Consider the following 13,848-nt stretch of genomic DNA (forward strand, 5'->3'; position numbering starts at 1 on the left):
AGATCCCAGAGAAAGTCGGGGAAATATGGGTCATAAAAATAAAAAACATATAAAAAAAAAAAAAAAGATAGGCTTACTGGTCTGAGGAAGACTGGTGGAAACCCCGAGACTACAGCCCTTAGACACCCTTCAGACTAGGAACTGAACTTACCACCCCCCCATGACTCCACAATCAGTCAAATGATTCACAGGCCTATGAAATGAACAGTGATACCAGGAGGATATGCACTCATTAGAACCATCAGACATGTGAAATCATGAGGATAGCATTTACCCCAGGATAGAGCTGGGAAGGCTGGAGATGATGAGAATAAAGGATGAAGGGAAGGGCTGGGCACAGGGAGAAAGTGGGAAGAATGCTGTCATGGTGTGAGGATTGCAATAAATACACAAAACAGAATGTGTATGCATTGCTGAAAGAAAAACCAATTTGCTCTGTAAACTTTCACTCAAATCACAATTTAAAAATATAAAGGAATGAAGAGAAAAAGAAAAAATGACTTGTACACAAATATTCCTAACAAGCTTCATTTGCAATGGAAAAAACCTAATTTTTCATGAACCAGTGAATAAATAAACAAAATGTGATATATCTAAATAATGAAATAAAAATCATCAATAAAAGAAAACCCAACCACAAATCAGTCTCAAAATCATTATGGTCAGGAAAAGAAACTTGATACCTAAGAGTGCACATGATTTCAGTTACACAAAATTCTGTAAAAGTTAAACTAATATAAAGTGTCAAAAAGCTGTTTGGTAGTTTTTGGGACAAGGAACAGAGAACAAAAGGACTACAAAAAGAAACAAGAATCTTTCAGGGTAATCAAAATGTTATGTATCTAGGTTGTGAGTGGTGGTTTAATCAGAATATATAATTGCCAGTGTTGACTGAGTTACAGATTTTCAGTGAATGCAATATGCTGTTTATAAATGTTACCATAATGAAGTTGATGAGAATTTCAAAAGAGAAAAAAAATTGTGTTAAAACTGAACATTGTATTGCATTAAAAACAGAAGGTTTCTGGAAACCAGTCATGAGGCTATTCCAATGGACTATTCCAAGATGATGCTTGTCTGGAACAAAAAGGTGACAGTAGAAATAAAAGATACCAGTCAATAGTACTGAATGATTAAACGTAGAGTTTGAGTAGGAGCCCTGCATGCTCAGTGGTTAAAACACACAATTGCTAACTAAAAAGTCAGTGATTCAAACCACCAGCCACTGCATGGGAGAAAGATGAAGAAGTCTGCTTTTGAAAAGGTTTACCACCTTGGAAACCCTAGGAAGTATTACTAGTCTGTCCTATAGGGTGACTCTGAGTCAGAATCACCTGGAGAGCAGTGAATTTTTGGCTCAGAATATGAGTAAAGAGGAGTCTGCAAGGATCTACCTTCAACAGTTGATGGATAGAAGAGCTATTTACTAAGAAGAGAAAATCAATATGAACAATTAAATGAAAATTAGGACAAAGAACAAATTGAGAAACTGCCCATGATAACCTGATTACTGATGTGGTGACTTCCTAAGATTGACCTGCCAGTTATTTGCAAATATTTTCTTTCTTTGTCAATTGGCAATCTCTAGATGACATATTGAATAAAGGCTTAATGAATAAAGGTTGAGTAAAGGCCTCCTTCATAAATTGTTGTTGTTGTTATTTGCCATCGAGTCGGCCCCGACTCATAGCGACCCCTCCTTGGGTTTCCGAGGCAGTATCACTACGGAAGTAGGATTGCCCAACCTTCCTTCCGAGGAGTGGCTGGTGGGTTTGAACCACCAGCCTTCTGGTTAGCAGTCAAGTGCCTTAGGCACTATGCTATCAGAGCTCCTCCTTCATAAATAGTGCATCTTATTTATCTGAGGGCAGTGATAAGGCTCCAAGAATACATTCCCTCTTAAATCTAGCTCTAAATTATCTCACTCAAATAAACAAGAAATTCCACACTGTTAATTATCTTTGTCTAGCACCACTTCTCTTTCCCATGAGAATTTGAAAATTCTTTTGGTGAGAAAAAATGCTCTCTGAAAAAAATACATAAAATAATAATAATAATATTAATGGAGTCTATGGAATTTTTCATATTTTAAAGGAGGCAAAGCAGAAGATCACTGGGCACTCAGGGAGGTACAAAGATCTATGGAACACTTGTAGGAGATAAGAGAAGGAAGAAGAGGCAATACTACTACTAGACATATATGTTAAGGAATTTATCAAATACATATACAAACACATGTATGGACTAAGATGTTGCTCAAAGTTTTATTCAGAATAATGACAATAAAAAGCAAAACATTCTAAATAGGAGATGAATGCAATATGACAAACAACCATTAAAATTATTTTACATTTTGATCTAGAAATATGCTTATGACATTATTTCAGAATAAAATGTTTATTAATGATTATGTACAGTGAGATTCATTGCAATAAAATATTTACATAGGCATGTACATAAGTAGAAAATTATCTAAAAGAGCATTCAAAATAGCACACTACAAGTTGCAATATATTTATGGTTTACTTTTATTTCTGTCATTGTTTAGCTCCATTGTGGAAGTATATGCAAATAATATGTAATCTCTTTAAATTATATATATATATATATAGAGAGAGAGAGAGAGAGAGAGAGGGAAGGTTAACATTCCCCTTGACAAGGATGGAAGAAGCCCTTGGGACTTATAAACACACACATGCAGTTAAGGCATTGCCACCTACTTTTTTGGGGAGCTCTGGTAGCACAGTGCCTAAGGCATTTGACTGCTAACCAGAAAGATGGCAGTTCAAACCCCCTAGCCACTCCTCGGAAGGAAGGTTGGACAATCTACTTTTGTAGTGATACTGCCTTGGAAACCCAAGGAGAGGTCACTGTAAGTCGGGTACGACTCAATGGGAGTGAGTTTGCTTTGTTTATGTATATATCACACACACAGAAAGAGAAACAGTTGTTCACCAAACTCCAAGCCTAAGAATAAATAATCAATTCTGACATCAAAATGGAAGAGAAGAAATTAATAACCAAACTAAAACATCAAACCATCATTTATGTTATAGATAGACCCATTAATCTAAAATGCCATATTAAGATGAAACCATGATTACTCAGCAATTACTCATTCCCTCTGTTACTAGAACCACAAAAAGAAAACAAACTCACTGCCATCAAGTAGTTTTTGACTCATAGTGACCCTTATTGGGTTTCCAAGGTTGTAAATCTTTAGGGAAGCAGATTGCCCATGTTTCTTCCATTGAGTAGCTAGTGGGTTCCAGCCACTGACCTTTTGGTTAGCAGCCAAATGCCTTAACCACTGCATCACCAAATCTCCTTTTATTATTAGAGTGTGTAAGTTTAATTTACTTCAGTGGATAAACCTTGAAGATATTATGGGAAGTGAAATAAGTCAGGTACAAAAGAAAAAATATTATATGAGTCTGCATATAAGAAATATCTAAATTAGGCAAATATATAGAGACAAAAGTTTATGCATGGTTACCTGGGGCTGAGAGGAGGTGGGAATAGGGAATTACTGTTTAAGGAGTGTTCAGAGCAATTAAAAATTTTTGGAAATCAGTAATGGTGATAGTTGTACAACATTGTGAGTAATGTAATTAATATCACTGAATTGCACACTGGAAAATGGTTAAAATGGCAATTTTTTGTTACATATATTTACTACAATAAAATTATCTTCTAATAGTTGAAGACAGCAGTTTAATTTTTTATTTTTGTGAATTACCAGTCCTTCTAGACGAAATTTCCAGCATTACCCAAATATGGGTCAGATCTTATAGCCACAAGACTTGTGACTCGATATCAACATGATCATAGGTTTGATACCTTCATGTGCCATTCATTGTTGTATTTCATGGACTCGGGAGGCATTCCCCACAACTCTGTAAAATCATTTTGTCAAAGTGTTCTACAGATCAGGAGGAGAAAAGAATTAATACAAAAGTCTCCATCAATGGTAAAGCCTATGCTTGATATCTTTCTTATTGTTGTTGTTGTTATGTGCCGTCGAATCAGACGCAACTCACAGTGACCCTCCTTGGGTTTCCGAGGCAGTATCACTACGGAAGTAGATTGCCCCGTCTTCTTTCCGAGAAGTGGCTGCTGGGTTTGAACCACCAGCCTTCTGGTGAGCGGCCAAGTGCCTTAGGCACTATGCTACCAGAGCTCTCTCTTTCTTATTAGGAGATTATGATAGTATATGCTTTTTTTAATATATGAAGCACACACACTCACATCTGGGTAACAAAACGTTTGCAATGTGTAGAGCTAAATAAGCTTTGAGTCAGACAAATATTAGCTTGAATCACAGTTTTACTACTTCTTATTTGAGACATGTCAGGAAAATGAATTCATCTCTCTTAAATTAAGTGTCCTCATTGGTGAAAAAGGGACAATGTTGCATAGTAAAAAGAGTTTTTTTTTTTTTTTTTTGCTAGGGTTAAAAGTAAAATGTGTATAAAGCACCTGACATTTAGCAAGGATTTAATAATTTGTGGAAATAGCTATTATAATACTTAAAAGGAAAAGAAACTATATGGACAGGAAACTAGGAGTCCAACTAGAAATCAGATTCATTCATCATGATATACTCACACATTAACACAGTCATGCTTATCTGACAACAATCTGGAACCTATTTGTTAAAACCAAGTTTAAACAATGCTGGCCAGCCTGCAATTTAATTGTGATTTCGCTTTTATTTCAGAAAAATTCTCAAAAGATGTCTAAAAAGACATTTTATTGGAGGGAGAAAGAAAGTTCAACATCCTTAAGAGGCTAACATCTAATTTGGAAAAAATTGAGAATAAGAGAAGAGTAGAAAAATTAGAAGAGAGTTCTGGGAAGGAATCATATTTGCCTCTTTAAAACCTAAAACATAATAGCAATGCTTTTTCATATGGTTCTTTCTAGTTTAAAGATGGCTTTAAAATTTACCTTCCTCTGAGCAAATTCTTTTGACAGGACTTTCCTCAGAGCTGCCTTCATGGCTTCATTCCGTAAGCTATAGATGACTGGGTTGAATGTTGGAGGTATTACAGTGTAGAATATGGACAACATAAGGTCTATAGCTGATAGATAATCTGAGGGTGGCCTGAGAAACTCAAAGCCTGCAGCTGAGAGGAAAAAAGTGACCACAAATAGATGAGGTAGGCAGGTGGAGAAGACCTTGGTCCGTCCCTCAGCTGACGGGATTCTCAGCACTGTGGAGAAGATGTGGATGTAGGAGAGCACAATGCAGATCAAGCAGATAAACGCTGCTGAGGTTGTGAGTGCAGCCACTGCTACCTCATTTATGAAATTGTAAGAGCAGGACAGTTTTAGCATCTGAGGGATATCACAGAAGAACTGATGTATGACTCGGTCTCCGCAGAGAGGTATGGAGAAGTTAACAGCTGTGTGCATGAGCCCAGAAATGCCCCCAGCAACCCACACAGCTATAACTGCACGTCTGCAAGCACTGGGATCCATTATGGCCTCATAGTGCAGTGGTTGACAGATGGCCACATATCGGTCATAAGACATCACTGTGAGGATGGCCACCTCTGATGAAGCCAGAGCTATGAAAAACAAAACTTGAAGAATGCATTGACCAAGGGAAATGTAACCATTGTCTGTAAGTGAGTTTGCAATGGACTGGGGGACTGTGACAGAGATGAAGCAGACATCTAGAAGGGAAAGATGCTTTAAGAAGTAATACATGGGGGCATGGAGATGGTGGTCCAAAGTAATGATGGTGATAATGAGGAGGTTGCCTGTCAAGGCCAGCAGGTATGTCACCAAAAATAGCAGTGCATGTAAAATCTGAAACTTATGGTCATTAGAAAACGCCATAAGGAGGAATCCACTCATAGAGGTTAAGTTGACCTTGATCATTTTTGAAGACAGCAAATATGATTCTGTTGAGGAAGCCAGACAATTGTAGGGTATCAATTTATGATAGATCTTCCATAGTGATACTGCCTCAGAAACCCAAGGAAGGGTTGCTGTGAGTCGGGTCCGACTCAATGGCACATAACAACAACAACAACAACAACAATATATCTATATGCTGAATCATTCAGTGTCCTCAATATTGAACTCAGAAAAAGTCTTTAACCTTTGTTCAGAAACATTTTTGTTGTTAGTTTGTTGTTTGTTGTCCATCAAATTGATTCAGACTCATGGCAGCCCCACGGTGCAGAATAAAACTCTGCAGGGTGTTTATGGCTGTGACCTTTCAGAGGCAGATCATCAGGCTTTTTCTCAAGCACCTCTGGCTGAGTTCCCACTGCCAACCTTACCACCAATGATAGAATGTTTAACCATTCAATAATATTGCACAGACTGAAAAACTCATGATAATTTTCTGGATAAGAATTTGGACTGTGGAAGGTAGAGAAATTAACTCTCATGTAACTCAAAGAAAATGATTCTGATAGAGCATTATCATTGCTTCTTATGCATGGTAACTTACCGGTGTCCCTGGGTGATGCCACAGCTAGTGAAGTGCTCTGCTACTAAAAGAAAGTTGGCAGTTTGAACCTGCCTGGATGTGGCTAGGAAGACAGGCCTGGGAATGTGCTTCTGAAAGATTATAACCTTGAAATTCCTATGAAGTGAAGTTCTACTTTGCATATATGGGGTTATCGTGGAATTGACTAAAAGGAATGGGGGGGGGAGAGACAAAGTGTGTTACCTTAAGTATTGAAAAATACCTAAACTGTGTCACCCTAAGTAATATGCCTTGTTGTTGCACTAAGGTTCCTTTACTAACCATCTAAAATTAAATCTTTAATACTATGTTTTAAATGAATGTAGGAAGAGAGCAGATGCAGACATAGGGGGGCTGTTAACATTAAGAATAATCATATCCCTTGCCTCTAAAAATAAAATAAGTCTCAGAATTGCAACATGTTGATGTCACTGTGCCAGGCATTAAACCCTGTGGTTTGGAACTCAAGGAACTTGTAACTGAGAATATGTTGTCTTCAGAGAACATCATTTAATTTTCAAGACATGTGAAAAGACATTGTGTTGGACATTTTCAACCAAATTTATTTTTAGCAAATAACGAACTTTTCTAAAATGTATTCCATTATTGAATTCCTACCATGTGATAGACAGAATGTTAGGTGGTGGAGTAAACAAGACCAAACAATTCTTTATTCCTTTTCTCTAGGACTTGAAATACTTTAGATAGTATTCCTTAAACTAAAAAAAAAAAAAAAAAAAAGCCAAACAAAAAAATTCAACAACTGATTTAACATAATTCTTAGGGAGGCTGGTGAGGGTTGTTTTTCTACTATATTTTAAATGTTGTAGAATCATAGAATAGGAGCTCTGGTAGCATAGTGCCTAAGGCTCTTGACTGTTAACCAGAAGGCTGGCAGTTCAAACCCACCAGCCACTCCTGGGAAAGAAGGTTGGGCAATCCTACTTCTGTAGTGATACCGCCTCAGAAACCCAAGGAGGGGTCGCTATGAGTCCGGGCTGACTCGACGGCACATAACAACAACAACAACAACAACAAGAATCGTAGAATCACTTTGTGTATCAGAATCACTGTGCTGATTTTAATTTCTTTAAAAAAAAAAATCTGTGAATTTACTGCAAAATCAGTAGTATTATTTTCACTGTGTTTTGGTTTTGTATCTCCGTAAGTCCTCTCAAACAGCTCTATCAAATCCACAAATGACTACCTCAATAGTAAATTCAACGTGCTATTATTATTCTTCTAAATTTTATTTCTCAAACATATGATAGAACTATACAGATTTTTCTTCTAGAACATCTCTCTTTATTTAGTTGTGATACTATTCTGCTGGTTCTATTTCTCTATGGGTATCCTTTTCAGTCTCTTTGGCTGAGGCCTCTTTGTACTGAAATCTGATAGTATTCAAAACTCTTTCTTTGATCTCATTTTTTTTTTCTTTTTTGTACGCAAAATATTTTTGTAAGGGTCATTTAAAGAAGACAAGTTAACTGATTTTCTACATGATTTTCACACTTACTGGCTGAGGATGTTGCAAGTACTTCCATAGATCTTCTGAGTTCCAGATACTCATATCCACCTTCATGGTTGGCACACAACCAGTCTGTCCAATCAGAATTTATCTTGTCTCTCAACCATCTCCCTGCCACTGTTCTCTACTTTAAGAATTGTATGTCCAATCAAGCATCAAAATTTTATCTGTTCATTGTCTATTGTATTTATTAACTTCTGTTGTCCCATTTCTATATTACTTCACATTTTTATCATCTCTAGTAATACCGTATTCTTAAATTCAGTGTCCCTCTGGTCTAACTTCTTAGATGTTTTCAGGATGACCATCTTGTTTAATTTCTGATTTTGCTTTTTACCTCTTTATTTGCATTATTGATTATGCAATAATGAGCAAAAAACTTAGGATGGCAAACAATGTCTTCCACAATATGTTTTCTGACTGCCTTTCCAGTATTATCTCTCACTCTAATTTTTCTAACCCCATATAAAATGGACATTTTAATAATGCTGAATTACTTACATTACCCTTAATGCATCAATCACATATACTACACTATATTCAGTTAAAATGTTTTTGTATCATGCTATCATTTCTGTCTGAAATTTTTACCACTAGACACTCTTATCACTTTTTAGGCAAATACTTAAGTATCTTTCAAGACATCATTCTTCTATAAAAAGTCTCTGGAGTTTACCTGCCAACCCAAGTAGAATTTAACATATAAGGAATTCATTGATATTCCTTATAGCTTATATTAATGTTATTATACTTTTTTGTTTGCAAGTATTTCTCAGCCTAATTAAGCTAGTCATAGGGCTCTATTTACTGTGTCTCACATAGTCACTGACACTTAGCAGGTGTTATATAAATATTACATAAATTCCATTAAATTTTCAGAAGTTAAACTCACCAGAGATGATCCTAGTAAGTAGGAACAAATCTGTTATTCCTGAGCTTAAGCATCTGTGTTTGTGAATCAGACTAGTAGCTCAGATTGAAATTTTCATGTAAGATAAGGTCTGAGACATATATATAAAGGAAAGAACAGGGAACGTTGATTCACCGACTTTTAAACTTCCCATTAAACCCATGTTGCTTGAAATGAAGCCAGAGCTGCCCAGGCACTAGGGAACAAACCGATTCAGCATGGTTGGTGTTCCAGGTAAACACTATGAGGTCAAAGACTGGGACTTCAGGAAGCTCTCCCTCAAGGAATTACCTCAGTGGAAAGTAATTAATTATAATTTTCATCTAACTAGATCTTATAGCCTATGCTATTCAGAGGGAAAAATGTATATTGTATATAAATTATTTTCTGTGGTGTAAGTTCAGCTAACCTTCTTTAGTAAGAATAATTTTTCATTCATCAATAATTTCAATTTCACTGGTCACCCATAAAATCGTGTATGCTAGTGTGAGCTGCATGTAAAAAAAGGAATATTTAGTAATTATTTATTTACATGAACTTACTAATAGTTACAGAATCTTAGAGTTAAGACAAGAGAGATCATTCAGCACAAGCTTCATCCTAACACTATTTATTTTCTAAAATAACTGTGAAGGTTATAATCCAGTCTTCATTTCAACAATTCCCTAAGTGGGTAATTTATTTCTTTCATTTTTACTGTGTTTTGGATGAAAGTTTACAGAGAAAATTCACTTTCCATACAGAAACTCACATACACTTTGTGTCATGACATTGACTGCAATTTCCCACAATGCAACAGCTCCCCTCCAACTTCTTCCCCAAAGTTACCTCTTCTCTATGTCCTTCCCTCCCATGCACTCCTGTACTCTGAGCTGTCTCTCTGTGCATACACAGCCCTTCTATTCTTCTATGATCGATCTCTCCAAGGAGTGTATCTACCTAACGTAAATGTTCAGCTCATATGTCTGTCTTTTGTTTGACTGGAAGCCACAGGAGTGGGTTCACTTCCAGATTTGAAGGGCAGCTAGGGGTCATAGTCTCAGGAGTTCCACCAAGCTCTATCAGAGTGAAACTAGACTTTTTTTTTCTTTTTTTTTTTTTTTTTTAATGACTGAGTTTTGTTCCACATTGTTCTCCCACTCTATCCAGGATCTCCTACATAGATCCCCCTCCAAGTGGTTGAAGTCGTAGCTGGGCACCATCTAGTTCTTTTGGTCTCATAATCATATAGGCTAATGATTGCATGGTGTACCACTCACTTGGACTAATTGTTTCCATGTATTTTGGTTACCTAGTACCACTATGACAAGAATATACCACAAATGGGATGGCTTGAAGAGACAGCAGTTTATTCCTTTACAGTTTGGAGGCTTTAAGTCCAAGTTCAAAGTGTCAGGCTCTAGGGACTGGGTGAAAACCCCTCAGCCTTGGCCTTCAACTCTGCCTCCTGCTGCCAGCCCACTGAAGCTGGAGGATTTTCTTCACTCAACTGCTGGCTGCTGAGGCTGACAAGCTCAAGGTTGACAAGTAAAAAAACATAGTCCCAATGTTACCAAACCACATGGCAGGCCATGAGTTCAAGTGCATTGAAAGTTCCAAGGTCTGCAGAGTATGGCAGGCTGCTGAACAATGACATGGCTACATGCAGGGCTCAAGTATGCCATAAGCTAGATACTATGCCCAAAGCTGTTTCTTATGTACTGGAAGCAGACCACATATCTTAAGCAACTACTCAGCTGCTCCGGAAGAGTCCATCATAGAGTTTATGACCAATCCCACCATGGGGAATAACTACATTCAGCTGCCCAGCCACTCACACAAGCCCAGCCAAGTTGACATACAAACTTAACCACCACACCATGTGTCTTTCATTTTCTTCATCCTTCTTTGCTCTGGATGAGGAGAGACCCATTGTTGCATGTAGATGGCCACTTAAGATCCCAGCTGCTACTTGCCAAAGTAGGATGTGGAACAATGTAATTGTGTAGTATGTTATGCCAATTGAGCTTGATGTCTCCTGCGACCATGGTCCTGAGTCCACAGGTCCAACTACTCATTTCCTTTGGCTATCTGGCTGTGGCCAAGAAGTGACTACAGCCTTATCCCTTGTCAGCTCTACTATATACCTGGGAATTCTTACAGAACATAAAAGTACACTTGCAGAAACATTGTCACGGGCACACTCCCCCCTGCATAGACAAACCTAATAGTTTGGCCTGTCCACCCATCTATCCACCCATAGATCAATGTTTGCCTTCATTGACAGCACAGTACTGTGTGTGCAGATGGGTTCATCTTTGTTGCATAAGTGGGTAATTTTTATCGAAAGGTGAATGTGTTCAGTGTTTAAATACATATATTTGTGTGAAAGTATAGTCTTCTAATAAAAAAAAAAAACTCATCCATTCACTTTTAAATCTCAAATATTAAATGTTATTTATATTTCCTTTGACAACAATTTAAAAGCAGTTCTAAGGTACCCTATATTTATATACCTCAAAATATTTTCATGTTTCTAATGCTAAGAAACTGAGTTTTAAAAATTAAAGACCAGTAGGCTTGGTTTTCTTTGCAGGGGTTAATATGTACCACAGTAAGTATCTCAAAAAATATCTGAATAAATATCACACTAAGGCATTTGTCTGGTTATAACTTCTAACCAGAAGGCTGGCAGTTCAAACCCACCAGCTACTCCTTGAAAGGAAGGTTGGGCAGTCTACTTCCGCAGTGATACCACCTCGGAAACCAAAGGAGGGGTCACTATGGGTCTGGGCCGACATGATGGTAAGGAGTATTATGAGCACTAAGGAAGGGAATTCATGAGTGATTGGTTAAAAAGAGAGACTCTTGATGTTGTAAATTATGTTCAGTTTTGAGGAAAGAATTTTCTATTTTATCATAGAGTGGTTATAATCTGATCAACATTTTCATTAAAGCCTTGGTAAAAAATAGTACCAGAGTTATGAAAATTAAGGTAGAATTTATATTATACAGGTCAGTTAAAAGAGAATCCATAGATTTCAGCAAATTAATTGTAAAATAATTCAGAGAAAATTGCACAATAGTTCAAATAAGATAAAATTGATAGAGATATACTTCACATATAAAGCCCATCCTTGCCATAGACTTAATTCCGACTCCACTGTGACAGAGTAGAACTGCCCCATAGTGTTTCTAAAGTAAATCTTAACAGAAGCAGACTGCCACATCTTTCTCCCATAGAGTGACTTGTGGGTTTGAACTGCTGAACTTTTGGTTAATTGCCAAGTATTTAACCACTGTGCCTTGAGAGCTCCTTCATGTAGAAAAACACACCAAAAAATGGAGAAGTGTGCAGTTTTTTAAAAATCTTTCCAATTTAAAGAATAGGAAAATTAAATCAATGCCTGTTAAAAATAAAGTAACTAATCACAGAAAAAAACTAAAAATCCCCAAACATTCAAGTGATCCTGAATTTTGCAGATGAAAGGAAATACAATAAATTTTCCTTGTGTCATTCCTGGTACAGGATGGTAGGGTTATCATACTGTTAGGAGGTATATTCTAATTGTAGAAATTTCACCATTTTCACTTCTACCCCTCCTTCTCTCTCTTTTTTTTAATTCTTATTTTGCTTTTCTTACAAAAATAAACTTTTTTCCAGTCAAATATCTTTTCTTTAAAAAATTCAATCTGTTTAAACCTTGAACTGCTTTCCCAATATTTTAATGATTTTTGCTTTTATTTTCCAATGCTGGGTAAACATTTGGGGTTGAATTTGAACTAAGTTTAGGAGTAAGGTTAGAGTTATTGCTAATATTAAAATTGAGCATCTAGAGTCTGACTTTATGGAACTGTATCCTACCTTTCCACTTTGGTTATGTGAATTTGGAATAAATTACTTGCTTCTCTCTAGCTCAGATTCTTATAATAGCGAGATAATAATATTAAAACCTACTTCAAAAATAAAAACAAATAAAATCTACTTCAATTTGTTATTGAGAATAAATAATATGAATTTTTAAAGCACTTAACACCATGCCTTGCATGTGTTAAACATTTAACCAAGATTAGCTCTTTATTATTGTTATTATTATAGTTAGTGATGCATATAAATGCTTACTATGATTCAAATGTTGCAATAAAAATAATTTAGGGTCCTATTTCTTATTTAAACATAATCTGAAGTTTTAATATTTCCTATGCTGTTGCAATCATATAGTTATCTTATCACTTATATTTAATTAAATTGTTCTACAATCAGTTAGTCAAAAGGTTATTATTAATTTAGAAATTAATATACTCTACCCAGTGTAATATTTCAAAACACAATTTCATGCAAAGATAAGCTTCTTTTCTCATTGAACTTGGTCTATTCCAGGCTGGAAGTCTTCAGAGAGTGTAGGAGTCATTGTCACATTTTCTATACTTTATGCCTCACATTTTAAGCCTTCACCAATTCTTAATAGACTTTCTGTGATCCCTTCAGGGTTAAATTGAAGATATAGTAGATGAGAGGGACACACATGGCATATTTAACTCGTAGCATAACTTGGCATTTTTCCTCTGGGTATGTGTGATACTTAAACCCAACTCTTCCTTCTTTGGGCACATTCTTGAGCTCTCCAGCAATATCCCAACAATTAGATCCTCTTTGGTAGCCTCCTTCAAAGAGTATATGTGTTTCCCTTGATTTGGGAAACAAGGTAAGAATGTCCACTATTAACCCTCCTATTGAATATTGCCCTCGACTTTCTAGTCAGGTATAAAAAGCCAAGTATATATTAAAAAAAAAAAAAAAATTAAATTGGAAGAGACATAATGAAACCTTTTATTTACAGACAGCATAATATGCATATAGAAATTTAAAATAATTCAAAAATGTTTTGTTTAACTTCATACTGCTCTAATAGAAAACACCACAAATGGGTGGCTTTAACA

At 36.3% G+C, this 13,848-nt stretch overlaps 1 protein-coding gene and 1 pseudogene across 1 annotated transcript; one reads left to right on the forward strand and one right to left on the reverse strand.

Annotated features, from left to right (window-relative positions):
- Window positions 1–2,617: 2,617 nt before the first annotated feature.
- Window positions 2,618–2,761, forward strand: LOC122151780 (annotated as a pseudogene).
- Window positions 2,762–4,908: 2,147 nt separating this feature from the next.
- On the reverse strand, window positions 4,909–5,889 carry LOC103211156 (olfactory receptor 14J1-like). The gene has a single exon (XM_007957074.1). The coding sequence runs from the start codon at window positions 5,887–5,889 to the stop codon at window positions 4,909–4,911; it is 981 nt and encodes a 326-aa protein (XP_007955265.1).
- Between the last annotated feature and the right edge of the window lie 7,959 nt (window positions 5,890–13,848).

The sequence above is a fragment of the Orycteropus afer genome, unplaced genomic scaffold (assembly GCF_000298275.1).
Source record: "Orycteropus afer afer isolate SDZICR_OR568_19922 unplaced genomic scaffold, OryAfe1.0 scaffold00701, whole genome shotgun sequence".
Classification (NCBI taxonomy): domain Eukaryota; kingdom Metazoa; phylum Chordata; class Mammalia; order Tubulidentata; family Orycteropodidae; genus Orycteropus; species Orycteropus afer.